Consider the following 18,544-nt stretch of genomic DNA (forward strand, 5'->3'; position numbering starts at 1 on the left):
AGGCAGCGGGAGCCCCTCTGCCAGCAGCCGCCGCTCACGCAGGGTGACTTGCATCTTCCCTGCCCCCGCGCCGCCCCGGGGCCGTGGGCACGGAACCGCACCCACCCCAGCCCCCTCGCACCACCGCACCCGCGGAGCCACCGCCTCTCCCCACCCCCGCCCCATCCCCTCCCTCCGCTGCCACCGCCTCCGCGCAACTGCACGCGCGCCGCCCGCCGCCCCCCTCCGCGCCCCGGCACGCGCGCGCGCCCGCTCGGCAGCCGCCCGGCTCCGTCCCGGCCGCCCCGCGCTGCCCGCCGCCCTCTGCCCCGCTCGCCGTCGGCGCTCTCCTTCCCTCCCTCCATCCCTCCCTCCCTCCTTCCCTGCCCCCTCCCTCCCCGCCCCGGCCGCCGCTCCCAGGTAGGGTCCCCGGGGGTCCCCGGCCGCCGCGGGCCGGCGGCGTTTCCCCCCCAGACCACCCCCCTCCTTTCCCCCCCCCACTCCACCCCGCTCCTCCGCCTCCCGGCGTGGCTCCCCGCCGCCGCGGGCAGCGCCGGGCCGTGTCCGGGGCTCCGCAACTTGTCGCCCTGCGGGGGCCACCCCCGCCCCGCGCCCCCCGCGGCGGCGGCTGCCGCCGGTGTCTTGCCGAGCAGCTGTCAAACGTGTTGGGCGCTCGGCGGCGGCCGGGGGCGTCTCGCCCGAGGTCCCCGCACCGACCCCCGCGAATGGCATGACTCCCCCCCGCAGCACCCCCGGCTGCGGTGTGCCGTGGTGAGGCGAGGAATGGTTAAACCCCGGTCTTTTTGTGCGTACGTTTTTGAATTTTTTTTTTTTTTTTTTTTTTTTTTTTTTTTTTTTTTTTGTGCCTTTTCGTCTTGGGGCTTTCAGCTTACGGAAAAAGGGAAGCATCTGATGCGTCGGCTCACATGCCACTTTTGATCATACGTTGCCTCTTTGCACAGAGCAGGATCGTTGGGAAAGATGGAGATACAATAAGTTGCTAGTAGTGAAAAGTGCAGCAGAAATCCAGTGGTTGCCTTTCTCCGCTGAAGTGACATATTTTTTTCCTCGGGTTAAGTTGAAGGCACTGCTTGGCGGAGACTGACTGTAGCTGAGAGTGGGTTTGTGTTTTTCTTGCACGGTTAGGTTTTGCAAAGAGCAGCGATGAAGAGGAAGCTGGCACTCTCCGAGATGCAGTTGGTTCTTCTCGTTTTATTGGTGTGGCTACCAACAAGGTGAGAGGATGCTTAATTTTGATGGTCAGTACAAACATGTATGTTACTATCTGCTAAAAGTAAGCTTGTGTGAGAGGTTATGGAAGTATACTATGTAGTAAGGTAATTAAAAAAAAAATAAAATCTTTCTTAGCTGTTTGAATGCAGTATTGCAGTTTCCAGAGCAAATGCAGTAGAAGCCTAATCTCTTGTCCTTAAACAGTTTGTGAATCGATGCCTTATTTCGACATTAAAAAATTACTGCTTTATATGCCTTACTGGATCTTAAAGATTTACTGGGGTTACTACATCATTGTGATCTGAACTGTACAGGAGCAGTTAAGACGAAGAAATAGATTATTGTGAAGTCGAACAGCAAACCACAGCCTCTAAAATAATGCTTGCATATTTTTTAATACTGGCCTGCCTTTTTTTCTTTCCTTGGGTTTTTTTTTTTTTTTTTTTTTTTTTTTTTTGGTCAGCATAACAGAATTCAAAATGCTACTTAAGCTTTAGACCTCTAGGTGGAGTTAGCATACAACTTCACAATCACCTATAATAAAACAATAGCCTCATTTATTAATCAACTTTTCTTATGTTGTTTAAAGTTCTCAATTTCTAAAGTAAAAACAGAAGAAAAAGTAATTTTAATAATGTAATAGTTGCATGTTTCCCATCTCCCTAAGCATGCAATTAATTCTAGTTTCTAACTTCGATTTACTTGCTTTGGCTCTGACTGCAGTAAGTCTTGTCCTAATATGGGAAGGGTTGTAAGCTAAATAATACAAGCTTTATTTGATTCAGAAAGTCTACATTTATTTTTGCCTATTTCCTATTGAACAAAGTATTTCCTGAAAATAGTTCCCTATTTCAGGTTTTTCCTAACAACAGTGCAGTATTAGTTGAGTCACAGTGGGCCAGATCCTGCAACCCTTACTCAAGTGAGTAATCTCACTGACGTCAAAGAGGTTACATGCGTAATTAAGGAGTTTATGCTTGAGTAAAGTTTTCAGGATTTGACCTTAATTTCAAACAATTGTATGATCTATTTTCTTAGTGATGTCTTGAGTTTAAAAAAATTGTTGTATCTCGAAAAGAAGATTAAAAAACAGTAGAGATTTACAGTTCAGAAATAGATTTTAAAAATTAAAAATAAGCCACCCAGTAATTAAAATTAAGAAAAAACTCCCACATCAGTAAAATCATACATGACATTTTGCTGTGTTCTTTGTGAATTATCTGATTTTGGTCCATTCTGTGGTTTATGTGATGGAAAGCACAGACTGCAATGATTTACATTTAAATACTTCCTCCATGCTGTTGAATTGGGGACCGACACAAAGCCCTGTTTTTAATAATTTTATAGCTTGCTTTAGAAAAAATGTCACCCAAGCCTTCTTTTGGTGTGGAGGAGGAAGAAAACATGCTTGTTTTTATGGCATTCAAGAATGCCTTGGCCAGTAGTTTGTTTGGAGATGATAAATACTCGAATGTTAACAATTTAGATGGGTGAGAAAGATGTAAATGATAAAATGTGAAGCCGACGATGCTTCGCTTCCTTGATACCAATATTCTGGCATTAAGTAGGTAAGACTGCTGGGCAGTCTTTCACATGCATGGTTCTTAAAATTGTTGGCACAGTATTATTTGCATATGTAAGGCTGTCTGCATGGGAGTGCTTGTTCAGTACACAAATCCCTTGCTCTGGGTGGTCAGGTCTGGGAGGTCCGTTCAGCGCCGCAGCTGGCTGGGCAGCAGATAGGTGTTCCAGCCCCTGGTGTTTTCCACAGAGGTCTGTCCTATGGAGGCTGTAACATCTCTTTCTATACTGGGAAAGTGTGAAACAATCAGTGATCTATAGATTCTTCTTGACACTTGATTAGTAATTTTTTTTTCTATTCAACTTTTATCAGCTTTGTCTGCATCTAGTGGAACATCAGATGGTGCTTTTTGTAAGAAAATAGCATTTTGAGAGATGGGAAAGCTATCCACAGCTATCCTGCAGCTTGCTAGTCAGCACTGTTGTTCCCACCCACCGAATACTGACATCAGAGGACTCCCTGAGCATGATTGCTGGAGTTTTCCCTCATGTTAGTTCTTTTGGTCATGTACGTTACATGGCCATTGGGTGGAAGCATATCCACAGGATTTATCCAGAGATAGAGTGTACTTGAGTGAAGATGGATAGGATAGAACTGGAAGGAGACAGTTTTGTATGTGGGAACCCAGGTTATCACTCTGGGAGTGACGTGCCACCGAGGCCTTGGGAGCTCATTTTAGACTTTTACACCTGCATATCTAAATGTGGATCTTGAAGTAGCTCTCACAGTGATACAGTGTTGACTAGAACTAGAGGGAAATGACTTCCCAGAAATTTTAAATAGTGTATTGTCTAATTTTATGTTTCTGAACATGTTATGTATAAATTGTGTGTTCATGTGCTCTTAATCCTATCTCACTAGAGATCAGCAAGGTAAATATTAGAAGCCCAGCCTGAATAAAATGCATGTTGAGTGTATATTAAATCATATCTAGCACTTTCTAAAATGTAAAATGTCCATTTAGATCAGTGCTGGCTGACTCCCTGGAAGATGAAGCTAAGAATAACATCACCATCTTTACAAGAATTCTAGACAGACTTCTGGATGGTTATGATAATCGTCTCAGACCTGGATTAGGAGGTAATAAAAACAATTAAAGATGGATTTTTAAAAATAATTTCTAATGTTTATATTTTCTGCAGTCATATTCTTTCTCCTGGTTTGGTTCCTCCCTCCCCCCTAGCAGCTGGTATATAGCTCGATAAATTATTTATAAGTCTATATTCACCCAGCTGAATAATTTGAAGTTTGAGGAAGATAACATATATGAATGGAAAGGAGGCACTTTCACACATTTATCTTTAGTGAAAATGAAAAAAGAATATCTGGTGATTTAGCATAGTAAAACAGAATGGGAACAAAAATAACATCTATCTCTGTTATTCCAGTTAGGGAATTTTGGTTGAGCAAGGAGTGCAGGCTTGATTCCCTGCAATGTGATGCTTCTCAGATGTTTTTCAGAAATCTGCACAAGTGTTTTGTGTGGTGTGTGTAAAATCCACATTCTGGTTTCATTCCTTGTCTCAGTAAGTTCAATGGGAATGTTGTATTTTTGACTTCCTAGGAATTAGGGTTTCTGTGATAATTAGCATTTTGCTTCTGAGCACCTCGCATGTATTCGGGCATTTGGACAAAAAAATAGAAAAAGGGAATACTGGAGGACAGAGTTCACTGCACTCTTGTGCCAGGACTGTCAGTTGTTTTTCAAAGCATTAGTTCACATTTTCATTTGAAATCTGCATACCAGCTCATGTAAGCATGGATGCAAAAAATTATAAAATAATTTGTTTCCTGTTGAAGTATTACTGTGCAAAAAGATCTCTGTGGTATGGGGAAGGGCAGAATATTTTGGGTTTGATAATATTTTATCCACTATTACAGTTTATGTGCTATTTATGCTAACATAAATACCTACAGAATAAAACACTGTTACTATTCTTATTCATAACAGTTTTGGTAATTGTAATTTTCAATCTGGAAACTGTTTAAGCTTGCTGAAACTATTTCTAGTGCAAAATCCCTGTGAGCCACTGCTGTTCCTGTTGATTTCAGTAAGATCGGGCCCAAAGCTAGAGACCTGCTCTAACTTCCACAGAAATTAGTCTAGCAACTCCTGGGTTTTATCAAATGAGGAATTAGTTAAAGCTCACAGTTTTTAGTCAACACTCTTCAATGCTGACCTGTGGCTCAGCTGCTGTTCTGGTTCTGGAGAATCTTGGCTTGTATCTGACAAAGCATAAAGTTGATTTGAGCTGGTGATGGCTGAAAATAGCTTTCTTATTTTACATTAATCTTAACCTAGGTTATTTTGTCATTTCCATTTCTGGCTTCTGTACAGTGGAGACTTGTGAAATTTTGTATATTAAAGGATTTTTTAATTTAGCTGATCCATAAAATGAAACACACAACACTGCTGATGTGAAGATTTATACAGTGATGTTTACATGGAGATTTGATTTCTTTACAAAGTACCTGAATTTAAGAGTTTAGACATACTATAAACGTACAACGCCTTGCAGGTGACTTGCAGAAACATCACAGCACAAAGCTCATGTTTAATTGACAGGACTTTTAAAATGCTGGTTTTTTATTAGAAAAATAATGAAAAATTCTTTTCTTGTTTACAAAAAGGAATGTGCCACTTAATGAGAGCAGTCTGCAGTTTCTTTGCTTGTCGTGCATGCTTTTTAATTTTAAAATGTATAATATTGAAAATGTTAATTAAAAAATCATTTTTCAAATGGATTTTTTAGAATTTCCATTAATTCTGTTTCAAAATACCTCCCTCTTTTTCTTTGCCAAACCTCCTAAATAATTAAAATATACTTTGAGAGCATAAAAATTAAAGAGTTAACATCTGTTTGATATTGGCATACATGGCAATCAACCCATGGAGAAGGTGTAAAATGAAACTGTTTAATGCATACGAAACCATTATGATTCAGGATACTTTTGTCTTAATCTGCAAGAATACTTGCGGATGGATGTTTCTAGTTCAAAAGAATTCTAGTTCAAAAGCCAGTTGTGATAATCCATGATATGAAATTTACCAGTTGTGCAATTCTTTTGTACATAATGCCTAGTAATGGTGGAGTTTCATGTTTCAGGAATTTTGTAGCACTTTTTTCTCAGTTGATCTATACTCTGAAAAGAAAAATGGAAATTGTTCGTCTTTGTTGTAAACATTATGCCTAGTGAGTCCTGATAGTTTCTAGAAGTGTTTTTGCACAGACAAGCCACATGTCATTAATTTAATATACCTAATCTCAGTTCTGTTACACTTGAATTTATATGAATCTGAAATAATTCAGTTGAAACCAGTAGAGCATTCCCTTTGGCATAGCAGCTTCTCATATCCTGCCACACAACCACGACTGAGATCCCAGTCTGGCCTAACAGAAACTCTGCAGGGGCTGAGAGGGATTCCTTTGCATACTTCTGAAAGGAAGAGTTTTTCACCACCCCACTTTCACCTGTTGTGAAAGACATTTTCAGAGATGTTTTACAGCAAAAATTTAGGTCGTTGTAAAGAATTATTAAAAATGTTTTCAGTAATGAAAAGTGTTACCTTAATGCTGTCATCTTAGCCAGTTAGTGACCAGCAAAATGGAAATGTGTAGGCTCCTTCAGGAACTGTGTATACATGCAAATAATTAATTGTCTGTTTGAGAATTTGTTCTTGAATTTAGGGATAGATTTATAATTAATTTTATTGGGAGACTTGGTGTGAGTGCTTAAAATATGTAACTTGATGCTTTACTGATACTTAAGAACTAAATACTATTTTCTATAGACTGTCAAGCAGCTTTAACTTTTACTGGCCTTGCAATTCTCTCATATAAACAGGTTTTGGCTGCTGGCTATTTGCTATCCTACCAGCTGGGATCCTTGAATGGTGTATGAATATTGCAGCAATGAAAAGCCTAAAAAATGGGTATGAGAAGGAACTATACTGTTCCTTGAAGCCAGAGACTTCTCATATGGCTTCTCATATAGATAATACCCTACCTACTATGCTGATATGGATTGGCATGAGGGTATTCAAAAGGAAATAAATTTCTCTGTGTTCATCTTATGCTAAGCACAGGGTTGCAGCTGGAACACTCTTGACTGCACTTTCAGTTCTGACATGAAGTATTTTACCCAAATATTCCATGCCAGTTCTGTGTAGATATCAAGATAAATTCCAAAATTGGTTTCAAAACAAATTCCCTATGTCATTAGCTCTAATTTGTATGAAATACAGCCATGAGAACGACAAGTCAGCAAAAGTTTGATTTTTTTTTTTAATGACTTTCTTCAAAATTGGGAAGGTATTTGCATGTATCTATTTGCTCTTATACTTGTAAGACACTTAAGGTAGCACTTCTCCATGAATCCTTTGATTTATTTTTTTTTTTATTTTTTTATTAGCATGTACAAAAAGAAATCCATAAAACCATGGGCAAAAAGACATCCACAACACCAGGGACACTATATCTAAGCAAGGGACCAAAAGAGAATTTACATCTCCAAATAATGAGACAAGAGAGCTGAATCTGAGATACAGCTGAATTCAAATATGGAAGTGAATGAATTATCTGTGTGCTTACCTTTACCCCATAGACAGTCATGATTAAAGAAAAGAGGGACAGAGGTTGAGGCAGTCCCCTCTTTTACTGTGTTGATGTTCTTGTGTAGCAGGAGTACGAGCAAAAGCATGACTGTTTTTTTAAATGGTAGCTTCTCTTTAGGTGAAAAAGAGGAAGAAAGGGAGTAGTGGAGATGGTGTGCTAGGGCTTTGATACCAGGTTGGATAATTAAATGGTCTTATCATCTCCATATACTTTTCAGCCTGCTTTGCTTTCTCACATTTGAAACTGGTGATTTCCAGCAGCTATTGACCTTCTCTCTGTTCTGCTCTCTCAAATATATAAAATACAATTGAATCTAAGACTTAGAAAACATAGAATTTAAATCTTGAAAAAACCCAGAAAGGGAAGTTACGAGGACAGGAGACTGTACTCATAGCCTGAAAGCCAGATTTTCAGTTGCCATATTGACATATTCAGTTGACATCAAAAAGAGCTATGTGATTTTTGCATGGTTTGAGGATCTTTTCACAATCTCTGGTCAGTCTCCCCAGCTTTAGGAATGGCATTCGCATTGTAACTGAAGAGGTCAATGTTGATTATCAAAGAAGTAGGTAGGTGAAAATTAAATGCCACTGTGGTTCCATTTGAAGGATTCATCTCTGATGCGGGGTGGATTTCTGATGTTCTGATTGCTTTAAACAAGAATCTCCAATTATTTTTCACCTATAGACATTCCAAAACTTCTTTTCCCACAACAGTTTGTAAATAAATTGAGCACAAAAACCCGGAGAGAACTGAGAAGGAATACTGCTGATTATTGGTGTCTAAGAGATGGTGAGCTGTGAGCATTTGTGGATATGATAATTCGTCTTTGCAGCTCTGGATATATCATTGCACAGAATCTGTGTAGTAGTGTAGAGTACCAGAATCTGTGATTGAAAGCTGTATGATGTGCTCACCAGTATAAGATAAAAGGGAACAAACATTTTTTCACAGAAACCTCTTCCTTCTCCCCACCTTCCCCAATCAGGAGAGCTGTATGTGGATGGATGTGTGTGTGTGTGTGTGTGATTATCAGAGCTGTGTGTCTCCAGTCACCAGGAAACAGGCCATGATCGTATGCTGATAATCTGGAATATGTTAAATTTAGGATAGTATATTTGTGTATCACTGGGATTCAGTTTCTAATCAGCTTTAGAAGAGTTTGTAGCTATAGCAGTCATTTAGCTGGGCAATTAAATGTAGTGCTGTTTGTCAGCCTCATCATGCTTAATACACATTCGGAGTATCCTAAAAGAAGGTTCTTCTACTGTTTTTAAGACAGAACACTACAAAAAAGCTTTCAGTAATCTTTCCAGTTCCCCTCCTCAGTTCTAGTTGCTTCCTTAGCCCTTTGCTTCAGTTTTGTCTTTTGGAAATGTTAATGTCTGTCTGCTAGTGCCAGTGCAGAGCTATTCAGAGCAGCACTTGCATTTTGTGAAAGCCCAGTATTGATGTAGGTATGCTGGGATGCCAAGGAGTAAACTACTTTATGGTCATTCTTGGGCATACCAAGGGAATGGAAGGGTCACTTAAAATCTGGCCATAAGAGTGCTTTCAGAGGAATGAGTGAGAAACGCAGATTATTTATGTTAGAGTTGTGGATAATGTATTGTTACAAAAAGCATTCCTTGTGAAAAATGGAAAAGCAATAGAGAGGAAGGAAGATATGAAAATCTTGTTTAATTAGTTACCCAGGGCATGCAGATGGTGCTAAAATCTAGGAACAGAACTAACTCAGTGGTGATAAGCATTCTAGGGAGTGAATCATTAGAAAAGCAGAAGGATAAGAAACCCTCAGAAACTGCTCTGATCCTGAAGAACAAACAAGAAAAATGTTGTAGGATAGAATAGTGGCTGAGAGGCTAAAGAAAGCTTGTTATTTATTTATATATTTATTGAAAGTCTGAGGACAAATCAACAGTGAAAGCATCAAAATAAAATTGTTACAGTTGTGCAGAGTATTGCCATAGAAGAAAGTGTTACACTGTGCAAAGTGGTAAGGTGCTCTGCTTCTTACCAGGTAGCAAAAATCCAGGTACTTTAACATTTATAGGCCTATAAAGGAACTTATTTGAGAGAATCTCCCAGTTCACTGAACATGTATAATCAGTAACTTTTTTTTTTTTTTTTTTTTTTCTTTTTTTTCCTGGCAAAGCATCAGCATTTGCTTCTAATGCTAGAAATAGTGTTTATGACACCAAGGCTGAATTAAGACTTCACTTACTTTTATCTCAGCTACAAGGAAGACATGAAAGCAAATACTGCAGATTTCTGTGGGGCGCATTGAAGCTCATTGTAAATCAGACTGAAAGGAGGGTTTAATTGTTCAGCCAGGTTTGATGGGCTAAGACAAACATCACCTTTTTTTTTCAGTGATACTTTTATTCTGGGTTATTTAGGAACTGGTTGAAATTCAGTGGCCTTGCTGATATCCAAGGTATTCCACAGTTGACTGCTTCCCACTAAGACGTTTAATCATGTTACATAAATTTTGCAGCAAGTTTGCTCTCTGTAATACAGAGCTGTTTCTCACTTGTGCTGACTAGTTTTAATAGTCTACTACCAGAGGATTCCAATATTATAGTTCCAAAATTTTTATTACCCCTGTGAAATTGTACAATTTGTGTAATGCCACCTGAATTGGAAATACAGTTATTATTTAAATAGTCTAACTCTGAAACGTTTTCAGAAATATTTAAGAGCATTAGAAATTCATCCAGGGTATCTTGAGGGGATTTTAATGGATTTCATGGATTTTTAGTAGTGGATTTTAATGAAGAAAAAAATGAATTTAAAATGTAGAAATCAATGTATATATTGCTTACAATGAAAATACCATTAGCCGTTCTTTAGCCACAAAGACACATCTTGTCATGTAAAATTAATAGTGCTCTGAGTTACAATAAAAGTTGTACTTATAAACAGTATCAGGGAAATCTTTTAAATCTTACTGCTATGATGTAGCCATGGATTACTCAGTTTTGAGTATTTGTTGTATAAGGGACACACAGAAACTTATTTTTCAAATATTTTCTTTAATAAGGTATACCAAAAAGAGGACTAACTTTAGAATTTAAGAAGAGGACTAACTTTAGAATGTAAGAAGAAAACTATAGAGATGTCTTATTCAATTGCATAGTCATCTAAAGCTATTGAGAAAGTTATGGTGAAGAACTGTTAAACCAGAAGTTAATAAAAGCCTGACGCTCTTTGAATTTAATTTTTTTAGATACATAAAATCATAGAATCCTAGATAGTTCAGGTTGGAAGGGACCTTAAAGATCATCTAGATCCACCTCCCCCAACACCATGGATGGGAACACCTTCCACTAGACCAGGTTGCTCAAAGCCCTTACCTAACCTGGCCTTGAACACTTAAAAGGATGGGACATCTGCAACTTCCCTGGACAACCAGTTCCAGTGTCTCACCACCCTCACACTAAGGAATTTCTTCCTAATGTGTAACCTAAATCTACCAGTTTAAAACCATTATACCTTGTCCTATCTCTACATGCCCTTGTAAAAAGTTCCTCCCCAGCTTTCCTGTAGCCCCTTCATGCACTGAAAGGCTGCTCTAAGGTATCCCCAGTCTTCTCCAGGCTGAACAAGCCCAATTCTCTCAGCTTGCCTTCAGAGCAGAGATGTTTCAGCCCTCTGATCATCTTTGTGGCCCTTTTCTGGACACTGACAATCTGTGGAGATTCTGTGCTCAACAGAGAATCTGTGCTCAACAGAGCTGGCAAAATGGAGTATGTTTGTTTTAAGAAAAACTGGTATTTACATCTCACTATGATATGAGTAAGCATCACTATTTTAGCCATGTGCCCATGTGACAAAAACCAATATTTAAGCATAATCATGCATAACTTTCTTTCAAGACAGTTCATTGGTAAATTTTGATGCTTTATTTTCAATGGAAACTAAGAACTTGAGGTTAAATGGACATACAGGCTTCCTTTAGCTTTTTTGTGGGGACGAGACTGTTTTTTGTGGTTTTTTTAACTTTAGTTCTTGCAGCCTCTAATGGCAAATATGCATTTAAGCATACTTCCCATATTCTGTGTTTATATTCTGCGTAGCACAACAGGATTCTATTCAATTCAAGGCCTGATTGTCCTGAAAACAATTGTAACAGTGCTGTATTTGTGAGACATAATCTGAAATGATAAAACAAATGAAATAGCAATTTCCCCCTCCCTGCTTTGCTTTAGTAGACAAGCTTACAACTGTTAGGCCCCTGATGGTGGATTTTCAGCACAGTTGAAATGGCTTCTCAGAGAAGCTGTGGAGTCTCCATCTTTGTGGAGGCACTCAAAATTTCACAGGATTTGAGCAACCTGATCTGTCTTCAGAGTGGGATCTGCTTTGGAATTTCCAAAGATAATTTTTAAACTTAATTATTCTAAGATTCTGTGATTTACAAACAGCAAGACAGTGAAATAATAGCTGATGTTTTCCATCTCAATTGGCAACTGTGAAAAAATTTATTTTAGAATATCAGTTCTGAATAAAAATACCTGTGCAAATAAGAGTTTTAGAATGCACAGTGTTGTAGTTGGGCTTATTATTCATAAAAAATCCCCTGTAGTAAACAGAAGGTTTCAAGTAAGTGGGAGAGGTCTGGAAAATTAACAGGGAACATACCCTTTTTTATGGTCTTTGCCTTGGATTTTTCAACATTCAGCAGAAGTTGGGTCTTAATTAATAGATTAAAAGTGACTGTAGCTTCATTTTTCCAACTATCATCAAAACCTGTAGTCCTGGAAAGTATTAAATATGGAAAACCCAAGTATTTTAAAGTAGAGGAATCATTCCCATTTTACTGTGTCATCATTAGATGGGCAGCATATAGGGAAGTACAAAGCTGTGCAACACTGTACAGCCCAACACCCCCTCAGGAGGCACTTGACAACATCTAAGACCTGCCCTTCTGAAGTGGCCTGATGGAGGTCTTCCTTTTCTTTTCCTCTGTTTTGACAGTTGTCTGTTTCCTTTCTAATATTTATTTAATACATTCTTCTAGAAAACACCCAACTCTTTTCTTTGACCAAAATTCCATTAATTTATTTCCCTCCATCTAAATATAGGTTAGATATGCCATGTAGATCCAGCAGGTTTTTTTTGTTGGCTTTTTTTTTTTTTTTTTTATGTGTGTGTGTGTGGTATGAAGCCTAGGCTTGCCTTACCTTCCTCCCAGGTACAGTCATGTCCAGTTGCCTGAAAGAGTTTGTATGTAATGAAAGTAGACTGGGGAGGCTGAATACGATGCAGAAGCAGCTTCCTTTGGGTAGATAGCAGAGACCCTTCTCTGCCCACAGATTTTATGGTCTTCCTTTTGCACCATCAGCACAGGTTTTGTTTCTGGCAGTATTCATGACTACATATTCCTGCTTCTGTTTTCCTGGAGTGCCACCATTTCATGACCTTTTTATCAGCAATCTTTTCAGTGCTCTAATGCATTCGATTTTTAGAATCAGGAGTGTGTAGAGAGAGGTAGTTCAGCAGCAAGGATTATGCAGAAGGACATTGCCATTACCTGTACATTAAAACTGCATAGGCTTTGGTTTTTTTTTACAGTATTTTGGCCCCTATTACTTGCTGTTATTAGTAGTTCTTGTTAGTGGCTACCATCAGTATCTAATAGTAGCTTCTGAAGACTAAGAAATAGATAGGAAGTATAACATAAGACTGTCTTTCAGTAACCTGGCACTAGGATTATACAAGCCTTGGTGAAAAAAAACCAAACAAACAAGCAACTATGAACAAGGAATATTGGAAAGGGGAGGACAAAACAGATGAAGAGTGAAAGAGGGAAATATGATAATAAGAGGGAAATGGTGATACCGAACACTGGCCCCTTTAATACAACTGGCAAATGAAGACAGCTGAATGACAGTTTTTTCAAATACCCTTTGGAAACTAAAAAGTAGGATAATGTCATCAGTTTCATCACTGTGGTATGTGCATGTGTTGAAATTTTTGATATTACTTGTTTTGAACAATGAATTGTCTGTTTTAAAAAGCAGTTATAGAGGATATATCAGGTAATGTTTTGTGTTGCTGTACAATTCACCAGCCTGGTAATTTAAAGCATCAGCTGAAGATTTTGAATTAGTGCTGACAAAAGTCTAATAAATTTTAACGATAAGAATCAAAGCACTTTAGCATGCCAAGATTAATCTTGAAACATATTTTTGTGTCTTCTTTCAGATAAATGCTCAAATTAAATTAATCACAAGCTAGAGGAAGTTTTGTTTACCACTGTCATCCTAACAATAATATTCTTTATACTGCAGAGTATGACAGCACTAGTTTTTTGAAATTATCTGAACATCAGGAAGGTGTGATTCTGCTAACCTTCTGGAAGTGATGTTATTTGGGAACCATTTCTCTGATTGTAGTGCATGGCTTCTGATTTACTTTCCATAATTCCATGCAATGTGTTGGGGGCTGTTTAATAATTACAGCAGTAAAGTCTCTGAAAGCAGTGTAAATTAATTTCCCTCTTACCTGGGATCACTGTGCACATCAGAGGACATGAAACATTTTAGTAAAAGTTGTGTAGCTGCAGTCAGCAATCGGATTTAGTTTTGGTTGACAAAATTACATTTATTTTCTGTGTCCATACATACATATTTGGTTCTGCACATGCTTTTTTTGTTGAGCCATTAGAGATCATGCAGCCTATTCTGCAATTTGTCTGCAGAAATGAAACAAAAAGCATGAATGTTCCATCTGCTTTATCTGGGTTTTTTACAGTCTGTAAATTAAGTATCTTGTAATCTTGTAATGTTATGACTAATAGAGTTGATTGCAGTCCAAATTCAATGCCATGGACCACTGAGCTTCATTATGTTCTGACACATATAGTTCAATAAGGATCGGCTAAAACCTGATGTATGCTGTAAAACCTTATATGTGCTTCATAGTTTTTCTTACATCAATGACAGTGAAAACATATTGGGGAACTCAGACTACTTTCCAAAATTAGCAGCTTTGTATATTTGTGTAAATGCTAAAGGTACGTTGGGGGTGAAGTAAAGGGGAGATATGATCTAGCAGTGGTGATATCACCAAGCCCCAGTACGACTCTGTCTTACAGGTCACATATTTTCTAACACAGATTTGACCTGAGTGCCAAGTTTTATGCAGAAGATGCATTCCATCTGGAAAGATGGCATCTAAATAAACTGGGTTGTGAAAATCTCTTTTTTTTTTTTTCCTGAAGTGTTTTGTGATCTTCCAGGTATATCTACTTTCATGGAGTTACCTATCTGAGTTTAACACTTTCTGTTTTAATTTTAAAAACTGCATCCTCTTGATCCCTCAAATACCTGAATTTAGAGTGTCAGAATAGTAATGCCTTCTGACTGAAAACTTGCCTCTTCTTGGGAGTTCTTAATCTCTTTGTTGCTCTTCATTGCTTGGTGCTGATTCTCTAATCCAAGAGAGGTAATTGTCTTCCAGCACATTCCCTGCTCTTTCTTTCTTGTACCCATTCTCAGTTTTCCCAGGATAACAGGTTCTTCTGACCACTTCTGTGGGAGATTGGGAGTTATTAGAGCAATCTAGTGTGTGAGCCTTTCAGCACAACACTAGAGAGCAGAGAAAGGATGGAGGAGGGAGAGTCTGCATTTATCTGTAGGAATTCAGAGCTGGCTGGAGGCACCATTCCTACCCTGAATGCACAAGCCTAAGGTTCTAGATACATCTTTTTTACTGACAGTCTGAAGGCTATTGTGGATGTTTTTTGTTCTCATTGTTTGAAGTAATTTATATTTTTCACAATTTATAGGCTTACTGAATGAGGAATGAAGCCCTTCTGGATGGAAAGAGGCTGAGGAGCCTCCATTACTGTGTGGAGAGTATAAATGAGGAAAAACAGAAATTTGAGCCTTAGATTCAGTGCTGTATTGATAAAACCCCTCTGCTGTCCTAAGGGCATACCATGGCATTTTACAGACTGTCCTTATCCGTGCCCATAGTATTAACTGAGTACCAAACTGTGACCTTCTGTCTACTGGATCTTTAAATGTGAACTTGGTACTGCATTGCCTCATGCAGTTTCTGGTCAAAAGAGAAAATATTTCCTCCTGGAGAAATAAATGAGAAAATAGGAGAAAGGAGAAATATAAATATGCCTGTTGTTTGAGATAAGGCAGCGGTCACACCCTTAATAATCCCTTTCTATCTGCTGAGTGCTAAAATCTGTCAGAAAATTCTTTCTTTTTTAACCAGACATAATGTTTTCCATTGTCCATTAAAAAAAAAAAAAAAACCAACAAAAAATGCCCAGATAATCTTGTTTGCTGCTGCCTAATATGCCATTATAAAAATAACCAGTTCTTCTCAAATAATATTCTGTGATAGATGGTGTCTGTGTTTTCAGAAAACTGTAGTACTGGCTTAGAAGAATATGCACTTTAAAAACTGGATTTTAGTTAAAATCATATTAGGCATCCTTTCAAATTAAAAAATTCTGTTTTGGTTTTCCTGCTTTTAAAAAAAACAAAACCATTTATTTAATATTAAAACCAGATACTTGTCCCAAATATAAAGCCTTTCCATATATAGAAGCTTGACAGACTCTGAAAATCCCATGGACAGAGGGGAATTCTCCTGTCACAAGCAGCCATGGAAGACAAATTTTACTCCTTTTAATCCAAGCTCTGGGAGTATCCTGGGAGTATGCTTTAGAGGAGATTCTGGGAAACACAGCAGTCTGTAAAGTAGCTTGGAGACACTCAAGTGGCTCATCCGTGGGACTTCTGAGTGCTATAGTACACTTCTTGTAGGCAAATGGTACACTCTTGATCTAAGACCATTTTTTTATTATTAACTAGATAACGCAAGAATAACTGACACCTCTGTAATGTGTTAAAATGGAATTTTAAAAAAGATTGCCCCATTACTGTCCATGTTGCTTTTTTTTTTTTTTTTTTTCCTCATTTAGGGTGTACTTTTTGATTTATCTATTGCCATGATTCTCTGTTGGGTCAAGCCATGAACTTGTTTGTCAGGACTCCTGTTAAGCAAGCAGCTTATTACCCATGACCATTCTGTGGCTTGTCTTGCCAAGTAAAAAAAAATGTTAAGAATAAAATAAAGGCAGCTTGGCAGCCAGTCTGATTTGTGCTGTATTTCAAATCCCATAACTCTATTCCACCTTTCCTTGCATTTCAGCAGCTGTGTGGGAATCAGGGAAGTGTAAAGAAAAAGTGTGCCTACCTTTTTCTTATGTACCCTGGGTATTTAGGGTGTTAACATACACACAATCTCCAGCTGATTTTAGTAAGCTTTTTGGAGAATATTAGAGTAGTCTGGGTAAATATGAATTGCCTGTACTTCATAGTTATTTCACCTGGCTTAAAATACTAAGTGCTGGCTGGTTTGATAGAAGAATTAGAATGCTGTCTAGTTTCTTTGACCGTGTTACCATCTTCTGAAATTACAGAATTTCATACAGTATTACCTATTAAAAATACATTTGAGGCTCCTGCTGCAAAAAAAAATGCATTTAGAGTACCCACTAATACACTGATCTATTAAATAATGGCACTGCCTTTTTCTACCCGTGGTTCCTGACATGCTTGGATGCAAAATACAAGGCCATCAAAAGAGCAAAGAACTGGAGGTCCAATTTTAATGTCTGTACAATCCAGGATCATAGTAACTGGGCATTATACTTGAACAGTAAAATTAATCTGTCAGAAAGCATCATATTTTCAATGCTGTCTTAAATGTATTGATCTCTAGAGGAGCTTCATCAGCCTTTGGAACTTGAGAACACGTGAAAGTCATACTTTGCTCTCTTAGCAGCCTTGGGAAGATGCTGACTTCTTGTGACACTCTTTGCCACCAAGCAAGCAAAACTGTTCCTCCCTGAGCTTCATCTTGGTTTCTGTCAGTTCCAGAGTGCCAGCTCCTTTTGCCATGGCTAAGGACAGAGAGAGGCATTCCCCAAAGACTTGCTCTGACGTTGGCCATCACCAGAGAAGCCTTTGGCAGTGACTTCAGGGCACTCTGGCATGCTACTGAGATCTTCATTAAATATTTGTCAAGGGTAATAAGCACTGTGACAATTTCTGTTTCAGCTTAAAAAAAAGTAGTGTGTAGCCAAAGGGTAAAATCCTGTGTGTATTATGTATGCATTCTCACAGTTCCTTGGTCACTCCTGTGTGATTTCTGTGGCCATTTCACATACACTTGGTGGAGAAGGACTTTGACTTCTGATGCTCTTCTAGGGAATTATACAAATTTGCTTTTTTTTAATATATGGAATGTGAGAAGGTATTGAAGAAGAACCACCTCTCATAACTTGTACTTTCAGGTGCAAATTGACGTGTTTTTCCCGTAGAAGCCAAAGTGTCTCCTGAAATCTAAACTGGAGAAAATCTAGGCTGAGTGGTCTTGGTTAGTAAAGCACCTGGGCCTGTGTAAGAGGAGATGTAAAAGCAAATTACCATCAACTAAAATGAAGAGAGTCAGGAGCTATTTTTCAATAAAGGCAGATCTTAAGAAGTACAGACTTGTCCATTTCATGACTGTAAGTAGAAACTTGAATCTGCTGCTTTTTTAAAAAATTACATTGTTATTTATGGGGAGATATATTTTGGAGTATAGGAAGGGCTGTAAGAGGGAGTGTATCAAATGGGATAATTTATAAATGCTGTGGCTTGGAATAAAGCACAGCGATCATATCTGAAATTATCCTAGAAGGGTAATGCAGCAGAATTTGACAGGTTGTTTCATGACATTAAGTACCAAGGTCATAAAATTCAGACATGGAAAAAAATAGAGTGTTTCTGTTCTAAAAGAACAATTTGTAAGCTTCTAAAATCTGAAATAGTTTTGGGACTTGTTCTGCTTTACAGGCATGCTACAGTTTTCTTTCTAATAGCACAACCTTCTGAGCAGATTAGATGGAAATATGGTTTAATTGGAATAACAACTTTGCCATCCCTACGTTTGTGAATATACCAGTCCAAATTGGTCCAAGTAACTACTTCTCCACTTTATCAAAGTCTGCACTTTTATATTTCTAGAATTGTCTGAGTGTTCTTGTGCTCTTTGTCTTCCTCAGTCTCATTCTTTAGAAAGTCTTGGGGCAGTCTGGTTCATTTTAGGTTTATCA

At 38.5% G+C, this 18,544-nt stretch overlaps 1 protein-coding gene across 3 annotated transcripts in view; it reads left to right on the plus strand.

Annotated features, from left to right (window-relative positions):
• The first annotated feature begins 197 nt into the window (after window positions 1–197).
• Window positions 198–18,544, plus strand: part of GABRA2 (gamma-aminobutyric acid type A receptor subunit alpha2) — a 61,819-nt gene continuing 43,472 nt past the window's right edge. Inside the window, exons 1-3 of one of the 3 annotated variants that reach the window (XM_071743628.1) lie at window positions 198–399; window positions 1,126–1,214; window positions 3,759–3,874. In XM_071743628.1, the coding sequence (XP_071599729.1) occupies window positions 1,144–1,214; window positions 3,759–3,874 (187 nt within the window). In that variant the 5' untranslated portion in view covers window positions 198–399; window positions 1,126–1,143. Of the gene's footprint in view, window positions 400–512; window positions 785–813; window positions 1,215–3,758; window positions 3,875–18,544 lie in introns of those variants that run through there. The other 2 variants (XM_071743627.1, XM_071743626.1) reach the window with 2 other exon arrangements.

This window comes from Heliangelus exortis, chromosome 4, assembly GCF_036169615.1.
Source record: "Heliangelus exortis chromosome 4, bHelExo1.hap1, whole genome shotgun sequence".
NCBI classification, from domain to species: Eukaryota; Metazoa; Chordata; class Aves; order Apodiformes; family Trochilidae; genus Heliangelus; species Heliangelus exortis.